Source organism: Ipomoea nil, unplaced genomic scaffold (assembly GCF_001879475.1).
Source record: "Ipomoea nil cultivar Tokyo-kokei standard unplaced genomic scaffold, Asagao_1.1 scaffold3043, whole genome shotgun sequence".
In the NCBI taxonomy this organism is placed as follows: Eukaryota; Viridiplantae; Streptophyta; class Magnoliopsida; order Solanales; family Convolvulaceae; genus Ipomoea; species Ipomoea nil.
Genome location: NW_017619471.1, coordinates 1,861,699 through 1,885,222, shown reverse-complemented (window position 1 = coordinate 1,885,222; position 23,524 = coordinate 1,861,699). Strand labels below are relative to the sequence as shown.

Here is a 23,524-nt window from a genome sequence, read left to right as displayed (position 1 = left end):
TCTCGCCATCAATAACATCAAGTTGTTGTTGCATAAAGAGAATAGTAGCCTTCAAACTCTGAATTTCATGTTGTACATTTGCAGAAGTAGAAGTAGCATTGTCGGGTGGTCGCGATGTTGGTGTCATATTGCCAAAAGTGTTATCATTAGTTGGACCATGAAACAACCATATGAACCAAGTCCATAAACTCTTCTTTTCTTGTCGTGTCCACCAACCACGTTATAGTATAATTGATTATCACCCACCTGCTCCCTATTTTCTGCCAACATCTCACGTTGCGATTCAACTTGTTCCTAAAATATGTAAGAAATTTAGTACAAAATATATGTAAAGACATATATTTTAAAAACTTAAAATAAATTAAACTTACATGAATTTGTTTGGCTTTTTCAGCTACGAATGTTTGCCCATCGTGTTGTTTGGTATGTGTATGCTTGAACAGTTCATAATTCGATGGACAATGACCCAATTTCCCTTGCTACAAATTATATTTAACAAACAAAAGCAATTATTAAAGTAAGAAAAAATTCTGCAGAGTTTCCTTTGTATATAATACTATCTCCCTGTTCAATATATAATACAAGTCAATTATAGTCTCCAACATAAATCAATAAACATAATAAAACACAATCACAATCAACAGAAAGCATAAAAGTTGGGGTCAGGTAAGTTGCAACCCCTATAGCATGTTAGGAAGTAATAGTAGAAATCAGTGGAATACCATTATTAGAAGGATATCAAACAAATAAAGACAAAATGTAGACATGGTCAACTAATAGCCCATTTGCTTCCCTATAAACATATTGAACCAGCCAGAAACCTCCAATCTCATGATATACAACTCACGTCCCTCTAAATCCAAGTATATTATATGAAAATATGAAAGACTGCTTGAGACTGCTTCAATTTATGATTATGAAGTGTGTAGTCTACAGAAGATTTTTCTAATTCAAGCTGTAGAGCTTCTTTGATTGCACTGTTTGACACTACTTGCATTCATAAACATGAATCCTATAATCTGCAGAAGGCTTTTCTCATTCCTTAAGTAGTTAAGTATTGAACAAGAGTGCTAGTTACAAGTCATACATCAAATTTTTCATTTCCAATCACCTCTGTGGAAACATAAATTTAAAGTATTCTGCATAATCCATACTAACTTCAATGCTGAGTTTAATTTGCTGCATTCTTTTTGTCTCCAAATTGATGAAACTCTAGTAAGGCAATTGCACAATACTTTGACAGATGAAATTAACTCCAAAAAAAAAAAGCAATTACAGACCACATAATACAAAACACATAATACTTATAACTTAAACAATTCAAATGAACTTACAAGTTGAGCTGCAACTTTTACGTGAGGTGTTGACCCTGTGGTATGGGTAGATTGAGCAACTCCAGTTAAAAATCCTCCATGCCTATTTCTCTTAGCCAATTCTGTTTTCTTCTTGCCCTTCTCAGAATTCCAAACATCATTCCATTTTGTCCATATTTCTGGTGGGATATAGGAAGGTCTTGGCTTTTTCCTTATTCTGCTTATGTAATCAGCATATCTTCTGGGATCAAAATTTTGTTGTAGCTGTGTTGCAAGTTCTAACTCGAAATTTTGTTGTGGCTGGGATCAAGTTCTTTCAACATCTCTTCATATAAACTGTAAATTTATATAACACTATTATAAACTCACGAATGATTCAACTATCATTAATTAATTGATTGATGTGGAACTTAATGTAAGGTTGCACTTCCTCACAATTAAGCAATATATAAGTATGTGCTGCCAAATACTCTGCATCGGTTAGTCTTCTTGTCTTACATCTTCCATATAAGCGACTAGGATATTTAAATATGGACAGATTTTCTTCGTTTTCCTCATAAACTCCTCCATCATCATTTTGAGGTACATTTCGACTACGTGTATAAACGTGCGGCTCGAAATAATGAGAACAAAATATAGAGGCTTCACGCACTAAGTATGCATTGAAAATTGACCCTTCCACTTTAGCCTTGTTTATTACATCTTTTTTCAACTCATGGAGCAATCTAAAGTGAAAAAAGAATAAAACTTATTCAAATATTAGATACGATTACATCTAACATCATTAATATTTTAAAGAAAAAGTAACTATAGAAGTTATCTTTCAAACCCATACATCTAACGATATTGAACAGACCCAGCAATCTTAGCCTCATATGACAAATGTATTAGCAAATGCTCCATTGAGTCAAAAAATCCCGGAACAAATATGTTCTCCAATTTACAGAGAATTACTGAGATTTCATCTACTAATCATATCATTTCTTCAACTTTAATGACTCTTGCAGTTAAGCTTTTAAAGAAAATGATTAATTCAGTTATTGCTTCCCAAACCTTGGTTGGCAACATCTCGCGAAATGCAATTGGCATTAACCTTTGCATGAAAACATGGCAATCATGACTTTTCATTCCAAATAGCCTGTATTTGCACATATCTGCACACCTTCCCATATTTGACGCATAACCATCCTGGAATTCATAATTTTCACTCATTCACATAGCACTTGTTTCTGCTTATTGTCTAATGAATAACAAGCTTTTGGATATTTACTTGTGGCAATGTTTTTTTCTAACTCTTTTCTGTTACAAAAGAGTTTTACATCTTCTATTGCTTTCACACTGTCTTTTGTTTTACCTTGAATGTTCATTACTGTATTGAAACATTCTCAAAAACATTTTACTCGATGTTCATGACATCAAGATTATGTCGAATGAGACTTGATTCCCAATATGGTAAATTCCCAAAAAATACTTCATTTTCTCCATCCACAACTACGACTGCATTATTTGTTTCACCTCTTCTTTTAATATTCCAAATTCTTTGATTTCCCTTAAAATTTCTATGACATTCTTAATCGGTGGAGGATGACCCATTTCCACATGATTTTTCGTGAATCATCTTTTGTTCAAGCGAAATGGATGATTAAGTGGAAGGAATATCCTATGATTGTCAAACCATGATATTTTTCCACCATTTAGAAGTCGAAATGCTTGTGGATGTTCCCTACGATACTGGCATGCTAATTTTCCTGTTGTTCCCCAACCTGATAACATAACATACGCTGGGAAATCACTAATTGTCCACATCAAAACAGCTCTCATTTGAAAATTTTGTTGCAAAGACACATCATAAGTTAGCATACCTTCTTCCCATAATTGTTTCAATTCAGCAATAACAGGTTGTAGGAAAACATCCCGTTTGTTCTTAGGGTTGTTGGGTCCAGGCACTATTGTAATCAGAAACATATAAGGCTCTTTCATACACATAGATGGAGGCAAATTATATGGTGTAATGATGATAGGCCAACAAGAATATTGTAGTCCTGACTCGCAATATTCGACTTATATACTTATAATAGATAGAAGTAAGAGAAACAACTCTTAAACCTAGATAACAGTAAACAATATTTGGCATATAAGGGTGGTGCATGGAAATGTTGTTGATGAATTTAGCTTTAAACAAAGAATTAAGGATGAAATATAATTCAGTGTTTATTCAGGATGAAATCTAACTCACGGTTTGGACTTTGGAGTTGATAGTTCTGAGGTTTTCGACACGCGCAACCTCTTCACAGTGGATACAAATACACTGCAAACAACATGTTAAGATCCTTGAGAATTCAAAACAAACATCATTATTCTTGGATTATTAAGAGTAGACTTAAAAAAAAAAAAAAAAAAAAAAAAAAAAAAAAAAAAAAAAAAAAAACAGGATAGAAATATTCTGTCTAGGCAGGCATGCCTTTACACATTTAGGATCTGAAATCAGAATAATGCAGAGAATAAAGTAAATAAAAGAGCATTAGATCAGTACTGCCATTGGACATCCTTATAATAGATAGAAGTAAGAGAAACAACTCTTAAACCTAGATAACAGTAAACAATATTTGGCATATAAGGCTGGTGCATGGAAATGTTTTTGATGAATTTAGCTTTAAACAAGAATTAAGGAATGAAATATAATTCAATACATATATAAATTAATCCAGGTAGCTTTATTAAGTATTTAAGTATTGAACAAGAGTGCTAGTTACAAGTCACACATCACATTTTTCATTTCCAAACACCTCTCTGGAAATAGAAATTTAAAGTATTATGCATAATTCAGACTAACTTCAATGCTGAGTTTGCTGCATTCTTTTTTATAAAGATACACATGCAAATACCTCATCGGCTCATCAAGTCATCATATTGAATTCTCAAGAAGTAAATCAACTACACTCAATTCAGCCTTTATCTCAACTCTCAAACAGTATAATCTAATTAAATTGACAACAGATTCTCAATATATACTCCTAATAAAGGTCCAAAAGTCAGACTCCCCTTACCTTAGAGAAAGGCTTCAAAAACTCCAAACATAAAAAAGTGGCAGAACCCTTTGGCAAATATCTTGAGTTCAGGAGGGTTCAACAAATTAGTCAAAGCCAGAGAAATTAGGGTTCAATACACTAGCTATTCATAAGAAATTAGGGTTCAAATTTAACAATTCATCAGGAGGGTTCAACAAATTAAAGAATTACCTGATTTCTGCGAGGAGGAGGCGACGACGAATGATTTTTGTTGCACCATCCGTCGTCGGAGACAGCTGCACGGCGACGGTGATGGCAGTGTTAAACTCTGAGTGGTCAGCGACTGCTTGCAGCGAGCGCTGTGGAAGATGGGAGAAGACACCTAGTGTAGGAGAGTGTTGTGGAGGATGGGAGTCTGAGTTCACTTAGCGTATGTAGGGTTATAATTTTTATTTATTTTAATTTTAATTTGGTATTCAAAACATCATCGTTTAAGGAAAAAAATAAAATAAACTTTAACAAAAATATTGTGACGGAATAAAATTTGGTCGCCTTTTCAGTCGCCATTTTTAGTCTATACACAAAAACTTAATCATTTTAACGACGAAATTGAGACAGTCGCCAATTCGCGACAGAACAAAAATTGGTCACCTTTTCCGTGGCGACATGGATGACGTAAATTAGTTCGGTGGCAAATTTGGTCGTGAATATTTTGCCGCTAAAGTTTCGCGGGCTTTATTTATCTTTGCGCCAAGATTCGCGAAGGAATTTAATTCCGTTGCCTTTTCCATCATCATTTTGCAACGGAATGTATTCGGTCGCAATTTTGGTCGCTAAATGGCGACGGAATATAGTCCGTCGCGATTCCTTTATGTTGTTTCGAACATGTAATTGTGGTTTCAAGTTTTCATATTGTGACAATGGTTTTAGTATTGGAAAGATAGATTGAGAGCAAATGCATTATGATTAAATACAACCAAAATTTATGTTACATGAAATTTGAAATAAAAATTGTTATATTCTACACAAAACAAAAAAATATATATATATTTTTGGGTATATAACAATTAAAATGTTGAAGTATAAAATTCCGTTCATTTTAGAAATTGAACCAAACACAAAAAAAGACATTTTCCATTGTGCAGCCAAACACAGAAAAAGAAACAGTTTTCAGGAAAATGACTTATTTTCCAGAAAACATTTTTCATTAGTCATTTTCCTACTTTTCAAACGGACACTTACTCTTGTTCTTTTTTGAAAATCTCTGTGTTGTAAAAATCGACCAAAAAGGCAGGCGCTCCTAGGTCGAGGGAAAAAGGGGAGTAGACAGTCGCAAGTCGGCCGAGTCGGCCAACTCGGCTCCAAATTCGATCGAGTCGGGTGCAATTTTTTTAAAATTGGGTTTCAACTCAAAACGACGTCGTTTTGTGCGGAAAATATTTTTACAAAAAATTAGACAAACGCACCGTAAAGAAGCGCAGATGGTCTGTCCTCCACCATATGCTATATTGAAATATTTTGTTTTACTATTTTGGTTTTTTTTTTTTATAATTTTTTTTTACCACAATCAAGCCATTGAAATGGTTTGATTGCTTTTTTTTTTTTGTTATTTAATTTTTAAAAATTTTATATGAAATTTAATTTTTAAAATTTAAAATTTAATTAATGGTTGGTATATATAGTATTTAAAATTTGATTTTGAATTTTTATTTTGATATTTATATTTATTTTTCTATTTAAAATTAAAATTATAATGATAAAGTTAATTTTTTTTAATTATAGTAAAGTTAATAAAATAATGTTAAAGATCTTGTGGTGAAATGATATAGTTATAATTCTTTCAAATTGGAGGTCAACAGTTTAAACTCTTGTGGGGGTATTGGCTCTTTATGTTTGCATTTTTTTTTTCAATAAATATGAATTATAACTGATTTATTTACATTTATGATTTCTTTGGGATATGGTATATGATGTAATAAAAAGCATTTAACATTTAGGGGATTTTAATGTTTATATATCTAAAAAAAAAATATTATACGTCTTGTGTAATATTTTAAATAACTTGATATTAATTCCTTTAAGTCCTAATTTTATTGGTTTTTAAATATTATTGTGCAACGCACGAGTGTGATACTAGTTGAATCTAATAATATTATTCCAAATATAACTTAATATTCTTAATTATAACTGAATCTTATAATACAACTATTTTTATTAACACTTCCAAATCATTGGGTCTAGCAATTTGTGGTTGATTCAGAAGTAGTATGACGGGTGATAACTAGGGCTGTTAACAAACCGAACATAAATGAACGGAGGTTATTCGTGTTCGTTTGTTAAGAATTTTGAAGTGTTCGTATTCGTTTGTTAAGGTTTTTGAAAATCCTATTTGTGTTCGTTTGTTAAGCATTCATTAGTATTTGTTTGTTAACATTCGCGAACACGTTCACGAATGTGTTCGTTAACATTAACAAACACGTTCACAAACATGTTCGTTAACAAGCACGTTCACGAAAGGGACGGAGCCAAAGGGGGGGCAGGGGGGCGGCTGCCCCCGCCCCCACCCCATATATAGTCTTTGTATGTATATATGTATATATGGTACAAGTTTTAGTATTAGTATATAAAAACTATAAAATGTTTTTAGGGAGTGAGTTAGATTAGATGGTAAAGCACATATTTGGTAATAGTGATAGTGAAGTCTAGGGTTCAAATCTTGGCATTGATATAGTTTTACAATTCTTTTTACTCATTGCCCTATGACTTCAACATAGTCACGTTTTTAATAGCTTTTTTAAACACACACACGCACACATATATATACCATTCTTTTATATTAATAATGAGATGTGTAATTTATAATGTGTTTTCTATTCAAATTATTTTATCAAATTAATTATGTTTCATATTTTGTTATGAATATTTTTATAAAGTTTCGATGTGTTTTATTTTTTGTCCATGTCCTACAATATTTACAACTATATTTCTTAAGTAATTTATTTATTTATTTTTATATTATCTCTTTTGTTTTAATGCTTCGCCTTTATTGAAAAAATTTTCTGGATCTGTCTGACGTCTGTACTGTTTCGCCTATGGATGGCAATGGGTCGGGTGTGGGTCGGGGAGGGCTACATCCATCTCCCGACCCACCTTATATTTTCTCCACACACCCCCACCTCCAATCCGCATCGGGTGAACTTTTTCAGAACCCACCCCCACCCCCACTGGGTGCGGGTGCCCACTACGGGTACTCACCACTTATCATCATATTATGTTTTTTAAAAAATAATATTTAAATTATTTACACATAATAAAAAATAAAATCCATTAGTGATACTAAAAACATAAATAATGAAAATATTTAAATATATAACAACTAAATTGTTAATTTTTAAAAATAAACTTAGTAGTTTTGATATAAAAAATAGTAAAAAGATACACGAAGTTATATAAACTTTTATAAACAACTACATATATACTAGTACTTATTTTAGTATATATATATATATATATATATATACACATGGTGGGTCGGGTGGGATTCTAGGCGGATCTTGTACATAGAACCCGAATCCAACCCGACCCACCGCGGGTTTGCTTTTTTAAAACCCACCCCCGACCCACCACCCACCATCACCCAAAAAAACCCGATCCATGCGGGGTGGATTCGGGTAGATATCCACGGGTCGGATTGAAATTGCCATCCCTAATTTTGTCCCCCCTCAACCGAATTTCTGGCTCCGTCCCTGTTCACGAACATGCTGGTTTACGTTCATGAACACGTTCGTGAACTTTTAATAACCAAACACCTGCACATGTTCATGATCACAATTCATTCGTGAACAACAAATAATCTACGTTCAAGAAATAATCAACGTTCATAATCACAATATAATATATATATATATATATATATATATATATATATATATATATATATATATATATATATATGTTTATGAACATGTTCGTGAACATTATTAAACGAACACAAAACGAGCTTGTTTACGAACATTATTAAACTAACACAAACAAGCTTGTTCACGAACATTATTAAATGAAGACAAACGAGTTTGTTCACGATCTCTTAGCAAACGAGCATACAACTGTTCAAACTCTGTTCGTTTATCAACCGAGCTCTAAATTTTGTTTGTTAATGGTCCGTTTACCTTAACAAACGAACATAAACGAATGCTTACCGAATACGAACACGAGTAGTTTATCAAAAGCTCTGTTCGCTAACACCACTAGTGTCTAGTGATAACACATGCATAAATTATACCACCCTTCACCACGTTATTATTGATTATTTTATGGTTGCCTTATCTATTTATGTGCTTAAATGATCAAATTGCTTTATATTTTTACTTTGAAAGGTTTTGATCCATTTAAATTTTTATATTTTCACTTCGAAAGGTTTTGATGGATTTAAATTTTTATATTTTCAATTTGAAAGGTTTTGATGCATTAAACAACATGTTTAGACCAATTAGTAGATAGATGAGTCTAAATTTGATGATGAAATGAGTAAACGATGCAAATGGGAAGAGTAAACGATGCAAATGGGATGAAATTTCAACCTACAATAACCTTCCTCGTGAAATGCAACAATGATGTCATCAAATCACAATGTACTTGGTCTCGTGAAATGCAACAATGATGTCATTAAATCACAATGTGCTTGACATGCATAAAAGATAATTCAAAAGTTAAAAATGTCAAGTAGAGAGTCCATTGAAATTGCAACCAATACGAGGATTTAAATAATACCGCGTATCACTCATATTATTTTACCACAAAATATATATAGTTACATCTTTCCAACAAAATGAAATTACAACATGCTAGAAATTTAAGCATCACCAAAAACAATATAATTAGAAGCTAGCCTATTAACGTGCAGTTTCAACTAATTAATTAAATGCATGAATCTATTGATATCGATTAAAATATATAATAAAGAATAATTTTTCCAGCCTAATCAAATACATGAGCTTGTGACTATTGTGGAACTAGCACAACAATTCTGAAGCGGAGCTGGAATCCAAATGACGTGTATCCCCTTCTTTTTGTAGAGAAGCTTGAATCTTACAAGCAAAATTTGAGTGTTCGTTCAAAGAAGGCAACCATTTGTTGAAGAATGTTACACCATCTATGTCGGCATTAAACAAAGCACTGATGGGAGTGACAGTTATCTATAATAAACAAATAAGCGATATGTTAATCATAAGACCCCAACAAATTAAATAGCAATAGAAACATAAATATCAAATAAACAAACATTACTTACATATCCTTCTTGAAGAGAAGAATAATCGGTTCCATGTGTATCTACTTGTTTTGCTCTAACCTGTTAGAATGAAAGGAAACAATTTAGACGATATGTTATGAAAACTGAAGAAAAGTAACGATATAGTGAAAAAAAGAAAGCTAATTAAGGGAAAGTGATCTCACTTCTCTAGTGAATAGAAACTGATCCCCCTGAGTGCTAACAACACTTTGTTGTGCAGTTTGTGTTGGAGTCATGTCCATAGTCATAGTTGATAACATCTTCCCTCCTTCTGCTTCACAATTAACTTGCTTCCACCCAGTTCTGATGAAACTTTTGCCTTGCTTAGTGAGGCGATAACCCTTGTGGTTCACAACATCGGTTGGCACAGTAACATTGAGAAAACAATTAAGGGGATAAGTTTGATTCTTGATATCACCCAATATAGCAGTAATGATGGGTATGAAAGCCTGAGCAGCTAGTGTGAAATCATCAAGATTGCTCTTTCCATGAACCCAGTCATATGATAGAGAGACAGAGGGGACGCCATTGACGAAAGCTTCTCGGGCAGCAGCAACGGTTCCAGAGTAGACAATGTGATAGCCACAGTTGCTGCCCATATTTATACCGCTTATCACCAAATCAGGGACTGAAGAAAACAGAGCTTTTGAGATACCCAGGGAGGCACAATCTGCTGGTGTTCCGGCAACTGCAAACGCGGTGGCTCCGGCAATGTCGTGAACTCTTTTGGCCTGAATTGCGTGACGCCAGGTAATGCTGTGACTAACAGCCGATTTCTCGGAGTCGGGAGCGCAAACGAGAACGTTGAAGCGATTAGTGGAGACGAGGACGCTAACCAGAGTTCTCAACCCAGGAGCGTCCACTCCGTCGTCGTTGGTCACCATCACAGTGGGCAAATTGTGCGTGTAGTAAACGCCGCCGTTGCTTTCCATCGCAATTCGCACCTGGGGATGGAAACGATCTATCTTCAAAGAGCGGGAGTGGGATCGGAGTTGTTGCGTATGTGGACGAAGCAAATTAAAGAGCGGAAATTGAATGGTGGGGCTAATGGCCGCAGCATCAGCCCCGTATTTATCGGCATCATTAGCTGCAGTCTGGGCATCCCTGGTCCTCCTGGTACGCGGAAGAAATTTGTTTCCGGTGGGCGGCTGACCGGAAGAGAAGAATAAAAAATACTTCGTAGAAAGTGAAATGATGGGTATCATACACACGTGAGAATTTGATAAGATGCTGGTCACTGGTCAGAGTGGGGGTATATATATATATATATATATATATATATATATATATATATAATTATAATACCGCTATCAAAGACATTATCTTAAATGATAAAATTGTTTTTTTTTTTTTGGTTAGTATTACGAATTCAATTGCAATATAGTAGTATCTGTTCATATATATTTTTCTAACCTACTAAAAAATACTAAGGCTATCCTTATCCCAAAAATTTCTCTCACTTTCTAAATGTATCCCACTTTCACATCATCAAATTTACAAATTATCTACTATTTATTTTACATCCCTACAATATTCTCTGACTTTCTAAAATGGTCTCACTTTCATATTATATTATAAACATAATAATAAAATAATATAACAAATAAGTAAAGTACACAAATAAAAAAATTAAAAAAGAAAAGGTACACAAAGGCTGCCATGCGGCAGCCTTTGTAAGTGTTAGCAAGCTTTCTAAATAAAAGGCTTGCTAGACACATGACATGAGTTGTTAATAAAAATAATAATTTTTTTTTTGCCACCTCATCTTGCAAGTGGAATCATTTCTAGGATGGGGTTAGCCTAAGAGTCAATGTCTCTGCTAATGGTTGGAACCTACCTTCCATTTAGAAAAATTACAGAGATTTCATTGAGCTACAATGATATCTACAATGACATATTTATTTATATAATTGGATATTATTAATTAGTAATTACTTATTATTATGTAACATGGAATATAGTCCATATATTAGCCTAAATAATGATAAACTATACATAATTGATAACATAAAATGAGCAGGCATTCGACGTGACATAAATCTTCAAGCATCCCTCCTATGAAGATTTTCAATTATACAAACTAAGACAGTGGGGGTATGAGAAGTAAAATTGAACTTTTTTTTGCCGGCGCTGATGGTTGCAATTATGAATCAAGAAAGTTGAAGAGCTATCTGCTGAAGAAGCATGTTCTTTTGAGTTGCACTGATCACGCCTTTACATTCGGCATCCACCAAAACCTCTGTCATGATAGCTGCTGCATGTCCTCTTCGCCCGTCCAACCGTGATGTCCTCCTCAACATAAACACCTACACACCCAACATTGGAATATTACTTTCACCTAAGTGGTCAATCTCAAAAATAAACATTTTGGAAAATTGATTCACAATCATCTTAAATTCAGCCAGCAGCACCTAATACCTGTTTGTGGTGTGTGATCTCTAAGCATCCTGGTTGCTGTATAAATGGTTCCCCATCAATTTGGACTGGGAAAGGACTGGAGATGTGTATCCTTATTGTTCCACCTTGGGCCAGTCTCCTTGCTTGGGAAAGCCCAACCTGGAAATTTAGAAGCATGAGTGTTTCAGATAGTATAGAGGATAATTTTTACTGTATTATTTAAGTAAATTATAACATGGCAGAAGTGCACTTGGTAAAGGCATCTCTAGTGAATATATATTTAACAGAAAAGGCAGACTTTTGGTTATGGAGATGTTAAGCACGTGTCACAGGATTTGAATACTCTAATTCTAGGGTTTTAAAAATAAAAGAATAAAAAATAAATAAAAAAAGAATAATACTGTTAAGATATTTAATTTACAAATATATATATATATATATATATATATATATATATATATATATATATATATATATATATATATATATATATATATATATATATATATATAGACTACTGAATAGTAATGGTTTAACAGACCAATACTTTCCATTAACTCAGCCTCAATTTGAGTTTGAGGTAGAGATTGAACTTTAAATCAATAAGGCATGAAATAAATAAAAGAGTATATATAATTGGCAATCACAAGGAATGGCTATAGAAGTACAAGTTAAAGAGGAAGCACGGAGGAAACTACAAACCTGAAGTTTGCCAAGGTGCCATGCTCCAGAAACACAAACAACTTCAAGCATTTTATCATGCATAGATTGATGCTCAAAGTCATCATCATGCTCTAAATCATTTTGCCAGAGATCAACTCCACCCATATAGCTACCAATATTGAGTACAATCAAGCCCAAGACAATTTATATCGTGGACCAGGATTCACATAGCATTATGGATTATAGATTGAAACAATGAGATACATAATTTATATTCATAAGGTACAAAATTTCATAATACAAATTACAACACAAGATACAAAGCATAGTATTATGGACCCAGGCCAGCTGAATTGAAATGACGAGGTACAAAATTCATGCTCGTAAGATACAAAATTTTATAACACAAAACACATACACATGTTATATATTTATTTATTTTTTAAATATGATTTAGGTGCATAATTTGTGTTCATAACACAAAACACATAAATTCATAACATAAGACACAAACCCATGCAAAAAGTTTACGATGACTTACTGGGATATTAAAGATAGCCGTTGCATCGCGCACATTAAAAGTATCTTTTACACAATCCTCATCCCATCTCAATCCATGCTCATTTAGAAGGGAAGAAACAGACGATGCATTTATCGAAACATGCAAATCAGTTGTCACGTAGGGATTGTCTACACACGGCAACCACAGATCAATGCCTATCAAAGTACTATTGCCATCACCAATACTCCTATAGCATCTCGATTTCATTGCATTCATAGCTTCCAGAATTCCCCGCCATACGAAAGAAAGATTACTCCCGAATTGAAGGTTGTTAGGAATATAGCGGAATAATGCGGAAGCGACGAATCAAAAATTGAGAATTATAGAAGTTGAGTAATAGGGGAAAATATAAATGACACAAAGAAATAGGAATATGGAGAATATATATATTATATATTATCACTCAAAAAGGATTAAAGAAATTAATATAATATATATATGTATGCTACGTGAAGTAGCTAAAAGGAAAAGATAATGAATGAATTGGTGCGTTAATTACAAAGCTAACAAGCTATTTATACATAGAGAAAGAAAGAGATAAATGCGGCATTTAGGATGCAAGGCACCACTTCCGGCGGAGACGTGCAATGAGAAGGCTACTATGCATGCGACGTGGACGGACAACCGTACGTGGTGCATCATGGTGAGTGGAATGGATTTTGAGCCACAGAATTGAATTATTTTCTAACAATCTCCACCTTGGATCAAATCTATTGTGGAAATTAATAACTGGAACAGCCCGACTAAACTCAAGCACTACTTGAACTTAGCAACAGGAAGAGTCTCGGAATAGCAGGATGGAACACCATCAACCTCCTGTGTGACTGAAAGAGCATAAGCAACCAAGTTGGTTTCATCATCACTAGCATACCTAGCAGGTTTCTTAATTGTCCTCCTAGGACGATCCATAGCAATGGAATACTCTCGTTGTGGCTCGACGAGAGGTGCAGTGCTAGTAGATGCATCATCTTTAGTATTACCATCATCAGTAGTAACACTATCAATAGGCCTGAATTCAAACTCCACCTTCTCACCAATACTTTGCGTCTCACCTGTACTGGGAACTTTTCCAGAAGAAAGTAGTGAATTTTCGTCAAAAGTGATATCTGGACTCAGAATGACTTTCCGAGAATCAGGAGACCATAGACGATACCCTTTTGACTCAGAGGCATAACCAAGGAAAATGCATTTGACAGCTCTCGGGTTTAATTTACCCGTACTGGAATGAGCATAAGCAGGACATCCAAAAACTCTTAAGATAGAGTAGTCAACAGGATTACCTGACCAAACTTCCTCTGGAATTTTGAAATCAAGGGATGAATGTGGAGATCTATTTACCAAATAGCATGCAGTAGAAACGGCATCGGCCCAAAAATCACGCCGTTTCCATAACCCAGCATTAGAGAGCATACAACGAGCTCTTTCCAATAGAGTCATGTTCAAACGTTCGGCAACACCATTCTGCTGGGGTTTACCAGGCAAGGTCTTGTGCCTGGCGATTCCATTTGCCGCACAGAAGTCATTGAAATCTGACTCACAGAACTCCAAGCCATTGTCTGTCCTGAGCTTCTTTACTTTTTTACCTGTCTGAGTCTCAACAAGTATTTTCCACGTCTTGAAAATAGAAAATGCCTGATTTTTATGTTTCAGGAAATAGACCCAGACTTTACGAGAAAAGTCATCAATAATAGACATAAAATATCTACAGCCTCCCATAGACTGGAATTTAGTCGGTCCCCATAAATCGGAATGTATATATTCCAATACATCTTTGGTACGGTGTGTAGCAGTAGAGAAACTAACCCTCTTTTGTTTCCCAAAAATACAATGCTCACAAAATTGTAATTTACCCGTACCTGAACCACCAAGGAGGTCTTTCTTGCTCAGGATATGCATGCCTTTCTCACTCATATGCCCCAGACGCATATGCCATAACTGAGTGAGATTCGCATCAGACACCGATGAGGATACCGCTACTGAACCTGTCACAGTACTGCCATGCAAGACGTACACGCTTCCAGAACGAGAAGCTTTCATGAGAACAACAGAGCCTTTTATGACCTTCAAAACTCCACCTTCTGCTATGTACTTGTACCCCAGAGATTCCAAGGTTCCCAACGATATCAGATTGCGTTTCAAATCAGGAATATACCGCACATTGGTAAGAGTCCTGATAACGTTATCACAAGTTTTAATCTGAACACTTCCAATTCCACTAACCTTGCATTGGGTATCATTACCCAACAAGACAACTCCACCATCAACCGGTTCCAGAGAAATGAACCAATCTTTGTGGGGACACATGTGGAATGTACAACCAGAGTCCAAAATCCACTCGGTTTCATTCCGTTTCTCACCGGAGCTAACAGATAACAACACATCACCATCTGAATCACTTTCAACAACACTAGCTTCAGCGGACTTCTTTTCTCTCTCTTGCTTGTTTTTCAGCTTGAAGCATTCAGTCACATCATGACCATGCTTCTTGCAGTACTTACAGGATTTGTTGGACTTGGATCTAGATTTTTTATTGCTACTCTCTGTTTCAAGTGAATGACCCCTTACAGTCAAGCCTTCACCTTTGTCCTCAGACTTAATTTCAAAGTCAAACTTTTCTTTGGACAATAGGTTTGACTTAACATTGTCGAAAGTAAGGGTATCACTACTATTACCATACAGCATAATTTCTTTGAAATGCTTGTATGATTTAGGGAGAGAAACAAGCAATAAAACAGCACGATCCTCATCGTCAATTATGACATCAATATTTTCCAAGTCCAATAAAATAGAATTGAATTCATCTAAGTGAGACTTAATAAAAGTACCTTCCGTCATACGGATTGTGTACAGACGCTCCTTCAGGCGCAGCGTGTTCGCCAGAGTTTTGGCCATGTAAAGCGTATCCAACTTGGACCATAAATCTGACGCAGTCGTCTCACTTACTACCTCACGTAGAACCTCTTTAGACAGGCACAAAAGAATGGTTGAACGTGCCTTGTCATCCAAATCTTCCCAAGCTTCATTTGTCATTGTAGCTGGTTTCTTCTTCTTACCAGCTAGAGCTTTCTTCAAACCGTTCTGGGTTAGAACGGCTTCCATCTGAACCTTCCAGATAGAAAAACTAATTTTCCCGTCGAACTTCTCGATATCGAACTTGGTAACAGTCGACATCTTTGAAAATAACTCTCAATTAAACCTGGCTCTGATACCACTTGTTAGGAATATAGCGGAATAATGCGGAAGCGACGAATCAAAAATTGAGAATTATAGAAGTTGAGTAATAGGGGAAAATATAAATGACACAAAGAAATAGGAATATGGAGAATATATATATTATATATTATCACTCAAAGATGATTAAAGAAATTAATATAATATATATATGTATGCTACGTGAAGTAGCTAAAAGGAAAAGATAATGAATGAATTGGTGCGTTAATTACAAAGCTAACAAGCTATTTATACATAGAGAAAGAAAGAGATAAATGCGGCATTTAGGATGCAAGGCACCACTTCCGGCGGAGACGTGCAATGAGAAGGCTACTATGCATGCGACGTGGACGGACAACAGTACGTGGTGCATCATGGTGAGTGGAATGGATTTTGAGCCACAGAATTGAATTATTTTCTAACAAAGGTGGCCTCAAATAAGGAGCACTTAGGATAGTAACGGCTTTTATACACCTTCGCAACAAGTGATTCAGGTCTCGTAAGTAAGCGCCACACCTGTTTGCTTAAGAGAGACAAATTCATCCCTTGAATGCGTCTGAACCCTAAACCTCCCTTTTCCTTTGGTAAACACATTCCGTTCCAAGATTTCCATCTTAAACCCCTTCCTTCAGTAGCAGAACCGGACCACAAATACCTGTTTAGAACTGACTCAATATCGTTACATATAACCCCACAGCCAGAAAGAAAACCATCATGGCATAACACGTCATCGCTTGGAGTACATTCTTTAAGAACACCTCACGCCCAGCCCGAAGACTTGATTTTTATGTATGTCTTTGTAGTTGACTAGTTGGTTATGTTGGATCCTAATACTTGGTTATATTGGATCCTAAGACTTTATCATGGACTTTAATTTTCAAGACTTAGATTTTGTTGATTCCTTTATGTGGTTTCTAACATGTAATTGTGGTTTCAAGTTTTCATATTGTGACAATGGTTTTAGTACTGGAAAGATAGATTGAGAGCAAAGGCATTATGATTAAATACAACCAAAATTTATGTTGCATGGAATTTGAAATAAAAATTGTTATATTCTACGCAAAACAATAAAAATATATTTTTGAGTATATAACAATTAAAATGTTGAAGTATAAAATTCTATTCATTTTAGAAAATGAACCAAACACAAAAGAAAAAAAAAAAACAGTTTTTCGATGTGCAGCCAAACACAGGAAGGAAAGGAAAATGTTCTTTGGAAAATGAGTCATTTTGCAGAAAACATTTTCCAGAAGTGATTTTCCTACTTTCTAAACGGATCCTTACTCTTGTTCTTTTGTGAAAATTTCAGTGTTGTAAAAATCGACCAAAAAACAGGCGCTCCTAGGCCAAGGGAAAGAGGGGAGTAGGCGGTCGCTAGTCGGCCGATCGTCTAGGCGGCCAAGTCGGCCAACTCGACTCCAAATTCGGTTGAGTTGGCTGCAATTTTTTTAAATTGGGTTTCAGCTCAAAACGACATCGTATTGTGCGAAAAATATTTTTACAAAAAATTAGACACGCACCGTAAAGAAACGCAGATGGTCTGTCATCCCCTCCCCCCACCCCACCCCACCCCACCCCACCCTGCTATATTGAAATGTTTTGTTTTACTATTTTGGTTTTTTTTTTTTTTTTAAACCACAATCAAGCCATTTCAATGGCTTGACTACTACTTTTTTTTTTGTTATTTTATTTTTAAAATTTTTATATGAAAATTAATTTTTAAAATTTTAAATTTAATTAATGGTTGGTATATATAGTATTTTGATATTTATATTTATTTTTTTTATTTAAAATTAAAATTATAATGATAAAGTTAAAATTATTAATTATAGTAAAATTAAAAAAATAATGTCAAAGATCTTGGGGTGATCATGATGCGATATAGTTGCGGCTCTCTCAAATGGGAAGTCATAAGTTCAAACCATAGTGGGGGCATTGGCTCTTTACGTTTGCATTTTTTTTTTCAATAAATATGAATTATAACTAATTTATTTACATTTATAATTTTCTTTTGGGCATGGTATATAATGTAATAAAAAGTATTTAACATTTAGGGGATTTTAATGTTTATATATCCAAAAAAAAAATATTATACATCTTGTGTAATATTTTAAATAACTTGATAATAATTGCTTAAGTTCTAATTTTATTGATTTTTAAATATTGCGGGCTGTGCAAACACACGAGTGTCATACTAGTTGAATCTAATAACATAACTTAATATTCATAATTATAACTGAATCTTATAATACAACTATTTTTATTAACACTTCCAAATCATTGGGTCTAGCAATTTGTGGATGATTCAAAAGTAGTATGACTGGTGATTACACATGCATAAATTACACCACCCTTCACCACGTTATTATTGATTATTTTATGGTTGCCTTATCTATTTATGTGCTTAAATGATCAATTTATATATATATATATATATATATATATATATATATATATATATATATATATATATATTTACTTTGAAAGGTAATGATGCATTTAAATTTTATATTTTCACTTAGAAAGGTTTTGATGGATTTAAATTTTTATATTTTCACTTTGAAAGGTTTTGATGGATTTAAATTTTTATATTTTCACTTTGAAAGGTTTTGATGCATTAAACATGTTTAGACCAATTAGTAGATAGATGAGTCTAAATTTGATGATGAAATGAGTAAACGATGCAAATGTGGGATAATAGAATAGAAAGTTTTAAAGTTATTAGTATGTGACTAGATGTAAAATGGGATGGGATTTCAACCTCCAACCGTCCTTGTGAAATGTAACAATGATGTAAAATGGGATGGGATTTCAACCTCCAACTGTCCTTGTGAAATGTAACAATGATGTAAAATGGGATGGGATTTCAACCTCTAATTTTTGTACTAGTGAAACCACGATGTGCTTGGCATGCAAATAAAAGATAATTCAAAAGTTAAAAATGTAAGTAGCTAGAGGGTCCATTGAAATTGCAACCAATAGGAGGATTTAAATCATACCGTGTATCACTCATATTATTTTACCACAAAATATATATAGTTACATCTTTCCAACAAAATGAAATTACAACATGCTACAAATTTAATCATCACCAAGACCAATATAATTAGAAGCTAATGTATTAACATGCAGTTCCAACTAATTAATTAAATGTATGAATCTATTGATACCGATTAAAATATATATTAAAGAATAATTTTTCCAGCCTAATCAAATACATGAGCTTGTGACTATTGTGGAACTAGCACAACAATTCTGAAGCGGTGCTGGAATCCAAATGATGTGTCTCCCCTTCTTTTTGTAGAGAAGCTTGAAGCTTACAAGCAAAATTTGAGTGTTCGTCCAAAGAAGGCAACCATTTGTTGAAGAATGTTACACCATCTATGTCGACATTGAACAAAGCACTGATGGGAGTGACAGTTATCTATAATAAACAAATAAGCAATATGTTAATCATAAGACCCCAACAAATTAAATAGCAATAGAAACATAAAAATATCAAATAAACAAACATTACTTACATATCCTTCTTGAAGAGAAGAATAATCGGTTCCATGTTTATCTACTTGCTTTGCTCTAACCTGTTATAATGAAAGGAAACAATTTAGACGATATGTTATGAAAACACAAGAAAAGTAACGATATAGTGAAAAAAAAAAAAGAAAGGTAATTAAGGGAAAGTGATCTCACTTCTCTAGTGAATAGAAACTGATCCTCCTGAGTGCTAACAACACTTTGTTGTGCAGTTTGTGTTGGAGTCATGTCCATAGTCATAGTTGATAACATCTTCCCTCCTTCTGCTTCACAAGTAACTTGCTTCCATCCGGTTCTGATGAAACTTTTGCCTTGCTTAGTGAGGCGATAACCCTTGTGGTTCACAACATCGGTTGGCACAGTAACATTGAGAAAACAATTAAGGGGATAAGTTTGATTCTTGATATCACCCAATATAGCAGTAATGATGGGTATGAAAGCCTGAACAGCTAGTGTGAAATCATCAAGATTGCTCTTTCCATGAACCCAGTCATATGATAGAGAGACAGAGGGGACGCCATTGACGAAAGCCTCTCGAGCAGCCGCAACGGTTCCGGAGTAGACAATGTGATAGCCACAGTTGCTGCCCATATTAATACCGCTTATCACCAAATCAGGGACTGAAGAAAACAGAGCTTTTGAGATACCCAGGGAGGCACAATCTGCTGGTGTTCCGGCAACTGCAAACGCGGTGGCTCCGGCAATGTCGTGAACTCTTTTGGCCTGAATTGCGTGACGCCAGGTAATGCTGTGACTAACCGCGGATTTCTCGGACTCGGGAGCGCAAACGAGAACGTTGAAGCGATTAGTGGAGACGAGGACGCTAACCAGAGCTCTCAACCCAGGAGCGTCCACTCCGTCGTCATTGGTCACCATCACTGTGGGCAGATTGTGGGAGTAGTAAACGCCGCCGTTGTTCTCCATCACTGGACAGATTATATATATTATGGATGGAAGTGGGACTTGTTGGGTAGGCGGAAATTGGATAGTGGTGCTAATGGCCGCAGCTTCAGCCCTGTATTTATAGGCGTCATTAGCTGCAGTCTGGGCATTCTGGTCCTGGTAGGCGGAAGAAATTCGTATCCGGTGGGCGGTTGACCGGAAGAGGAGAATAAAAAGTAGTCCGTAGAAAGTGAAATGGTTGTCATCACATTGACATGTGAGAATTTGATAAGGTGGTGGCCACTGGTCAGAGTGGGGATTCTTCTTCTATATATATATATATATATATATATATATATATATATATATATATATATATATATTATGTTGCTGTCAAAGACGTTATCTTAATTGACAATTTTTTTTTTTGGGTATTATTAATTCTATTATAATGTAATATCTGTTAATATAAAGTTGTCACTTGTCATTGAACTAGAAATTACTTGGCATAATTATAATAATACTTTTCTTCAACTAGATCTAGATTGAAGTACAAAGTCATTGTCTTTGAAATCTTCCATTTAAAAGGGCTATAACTTAAATGCGTCAGTGAGCTATAAGCTACTTTAGCATAAATGCATAAGACACATGGCATAGCAATATGGAGTCATCTGAATTGAAAAGACGAGGTACATAAAGAATTCATACTCGTAAGATACAAAATTTCATAACACAAGACACATACACATTGCATGTTATATATTTACTTATTTTTCAAATATGATTTAAGTACATAATTTGTGTTCATAGACACAGAATTTCGCAACACAAGACACAGACATTTATAACATAAGATACAATTACTATTTGTTTCAGGTACAGAATTGCATAATGCAATACACAAAAAGTCATAACACAAAACACAAACACATAAACCAGGGTCCAAAGTGTTGTGTGAACCCTGGTTCATGGTATAACGATTGGATGGTTAGTTTTTGTAAATGATATCATGGACAAGATCCATATTGCATAAGTTGAAAATAATTTAGTTTTTGTAAATTATATCATGGACAAGATCCATCTTGTGATATGATTCCACATCGACTTCACAAGAGATTGTGGAGTGGTACTTAATTAGTTGAGGCTAAACCTCCACTCATGAGCTAACTTTTGTGTTGGAGTTAGGGTCTTGGCTTGAGTACCGTATCATTTGGTGCTCTTGTTGAGAGGTCGGAGTGTGGTGGGAAAGGGCTACCCGGTGCTTGATAAGGTTCAAAGGGAACCGAGAAGAGTCCGGAGTGAAAGCTATCTACAGTGAAGCCGTCCACTCATCCGGTGCCGGAAGCGGAGGGGGTGACCTAGAAAATCGCGACGACTTCTCAAGGGGTAGGCAATGATACGATATCACATTGGCCCGGTGCTTGATAAGGTTCAAAGGTAACCGAGAAAAGTCTGGAGTGAAAGCTATCCAAAGTGAAGCCGCTCGAAGGGGGTGACCTAGAAAATCGCAACGACTTCTCAAGGGGTGGGCAATGATACGATCCCACATTGGCTTCACAAGAGATTGTGGAGTGGTACTTAAGTTGGGGCCAATCCTCCACTCATGAGCTAGCTTTTGTGGTGGAGTTAGGATCTTGGTTTGAGTACCGTATCATCTTTCATAACTTGAAAATAATTTAATAAAAAAATATAAAAAAAAATAGGGATGCATTGGGTTCATATTAGACTAGGACTATATTATTCGTGTTAGACTAGGACTCTATCTAGTATCTATATATTCGCTCTCTGTACTCTCAGACATTATGATTGAATATAACACTTTTACATACATTCTTATCTGGTATCAGCTTCTAGGTTTTCTCTATTGGAAGGTCTAGGTCTCCCTGATGATGGCTCTGTTCGATCTTCTGAACGGACTGTTACCGAGACTTCCCCTATGCCCACCAGGAATAACCTTTCATCGGCTCATCACTTTGTTTCCTTGAAACTGACCTCCCGTAATTATCTTTTTTGGCGGACGCAGATGCTACCGTTTCTAGAAGTTCAAGGTCTTCTCGGCTTCATCGATGGTAGTATACCGTACCCGGTCACAGCGTCGGTCGCTGCCGCAGACGCCGTTGCCTCAACTGTTGACAGTCTAGCGGCGGCGGGCGACCTCGTGGCTCGGCAAGTGGCTTGGAGGAGGCAAGACAAGGCTATCTTATCCCTCTTAATTTCGTCTCTTTCGGAGGAGACGATGCGGTTCGCCGTTGGTCGTTCTACTTCACGGCAACTCTGGCTCACCATCGAACAATCTCTCGCATCTTCCTCGCGTTCTCGGGCGTTGCGGTTATTCAGTGAGTTGCTAGCCCTTCGGCAGGGTGATTCCTCCATCGCAGATTATATTGGTCGTGCACAGCTGTTGATTGATGATTTAGTTCTTGCCGGTCGCGATGTTACGTTAGACGATCAGAACTTATACGTCTTTCGTGGCTTGCGGTCTAAGTTTCGTCCACATATGGCAACCCTGGCTCGGGTTGCTGCAGTCCCGCTTGCAGAGGTGGGGGATTTCTTGGTGTCGCATGAGTGGATTTGTGCTGATGACGGAGTCGGGGTGTACCGCCGGTTTCGATGGCCGCTGGCCGAGGTGGTGCGGCCCCTAGTCACGGTGGCCGTGGCAACATGA

At 35.5% G+C, this 23,524-nt stretch overlaps 4 protein-coding genes and 1 long non-coding RNA gene across 5 annotated transcripts; 1 reads left to right on the top strand and 4 right to left on the bottom strand.

Annotated features, from left to right (window-relative positions):
* Window positions 1-261: 261 nt before the first annotated feature.
* LOC109163812 lies at window positions 262-3,560 on the bottom strand. Its single transcript, XR_002051330.1, has 3 exons — window positions 3,550-3,560; window positions 372-479; window positions 262-294 (listed from the first exon to the last, which is right to left on the bottom strand). It is a non-coding gene; the product is annotated as an uncharacterized LOC109163812 (long non-coding RNA).
* Window positions 3,561-9,243: 5,683 nt separating this feature from the next.
* On the bottom strand, window positions 9,244-10,599 carry LOC109163745 (5'-nucleotidase SurE-like). Its single transcript, XM_019312453.1, has 3 exons — window positions 9,776-10,599; window positions 9,612-9,671; window positions 9,244-9,516 (listed from the first exon to the last, which is right to left on the bottom strand). The coding sequence occupies exons 1-3, from the start codon at window positions 10,541-10,543 to the stop codon at window positions 9,334-9,336; spliced, it is 1,011 nt and encodes a 336-aa protein (XP_019167998.1). The 5' UTR covers window positions 10,544-10,599; the 3' UTR covers window positions 9,244-9,333.
* Window positions 10,600-11,750: 1,151 nt separating this feature from the next.
* Window positions 11,751-12,861, bottom strand: LOC109163746 (diacylglycerol kinase 2-like). Its single transcript, XM_019312454.1, has 3 exons — window positions 12,711-12,861; window positions 12,030-12,167; window positions 11,751-11,917 (listed from the first exon to the last, which is right to left on the bottom strand). The coding sequence occupies exons 1-3, from the start codon at window positions 12,834-12,836 to the stop codon at window positions 11,762-11,764; spliced, it is 420 nt and encodes a 139-aa protein (XP_019167999.1). The 5' UTR covers window positions 12,837-12,861; the 3' UTR covers window positions 11,751-11,761.
* A 6,773-nt stretch (window positions 12,862-19,634) lies between these two features.
* On the bottom strand, window positions 19,635-20,916 carry LOC109163744 (5'-nucleotidase SurE-like). The gene is made up of 3 exons (XM_019312452.1): window positions 20,134-20,916; window positions 19,965-20,024; window positions 19,635-19,867 (listed from the first exon to the last, which is right to left on the bottom strand). The coding sequence occupies exons 1-3, from the start codon at window positions 20,899-20,901 to the stop codon at window positions 19,685-19,687; spliced, it is 1,011 nt and encodes a 336-aa protein (XP_019167997.1). The 5' UTR covers window positions 20,902-20,916; the 3' UTR covers window positions 19,635-19,684.
* Window positions 20,917-21,520: 604 nt separating this feature from the next.
* LOC109163798 lies at window positions 21,521-23,524 on the top strand. Its single transcript, XM_019312501.1, has 2 exons — window positions 21,521-21,548; window positions 22,707-23,524. Exons 1-2 carry the CDS (start codon window positions 21,521-21,523, stop codon window positions 23,522-23,524), a joined length of 846 nt encoding a protein of 281 aa, XP_019168046.1.

Coding starts and splice junctions, on each gene's coding strand:
- LOC109163798 (XM_019312501.1), top strand. CDS start 21,521: ATGGAGTCATCTGAATTGAAAAGACGAG. Junction 21,549..22,706: donor ATCTGAATTGAAAAGACGAG/GTACATAAAGAA, acceptor ATCTGGTATCAG/CTTCTAGGTTTTCTCTATTG.
- LOC109163745 (XM_019312453.1), bottom strand. CDS start 10,543: ATGGAAAGCAACGGCGGCGTTTACTACACGCACAATTTGCCCACTGTG. Junction 9,672..9,775: donor AGTTTCTATTCACTAGAGAA/GTGAGATCACTT, acceptor TCATTCTAACAG/GTTAGAGCAAAACAAGTAGA. Junction 9,517..9,611: donor CTTCTCTTCAAGAAGGATAT/GTAAGTAATGTT, acceptor TGTTTATTATAG/ATAACTGTCACTCCCATCAG.
- LOC109163746 (XM_019312454.1), bottom strand. CDS start 12,836: ATGGGTGGAGTTGATCTCTGGCAAAATGATTTAGAGCATGATGATGAC. Junction 12,168..12,710: donor GGCACCTTGGCAAACTTCAG/GTTTGTAGTTTC, acceptor CTAAATTTCCAG/GTTGGGCTTTCCCAAGCAAG. Junction 11,918..12,029: donor AGATCACACACCACAAACAG/GTATTAGGTGCT, acceptor TTGGGTGTGTAG/GTGTTTATGTTGAGGAGGAC.
- LOC109163744 (XM_019312452.1), bottom strand. CDS start 20,901: ATGGAGAACAACGGCGGCGTTTACTACTCCCACAATCTGCCCACAGTG. Junction 20,025..20,133: donor AGTTTCTATTCACTAGAGAA/GTGAGATCACTT, acceptor TCATTATAACAG/GTTAGAGCAAAGCAAGTAGA. Junction 19,868..19,964: donor CTTCTCTTCAAGAAGGATAT/GTAAGTAATGTT, acceptor TGTTTATTATAG/ATAACTGTCACTCCCATCAG.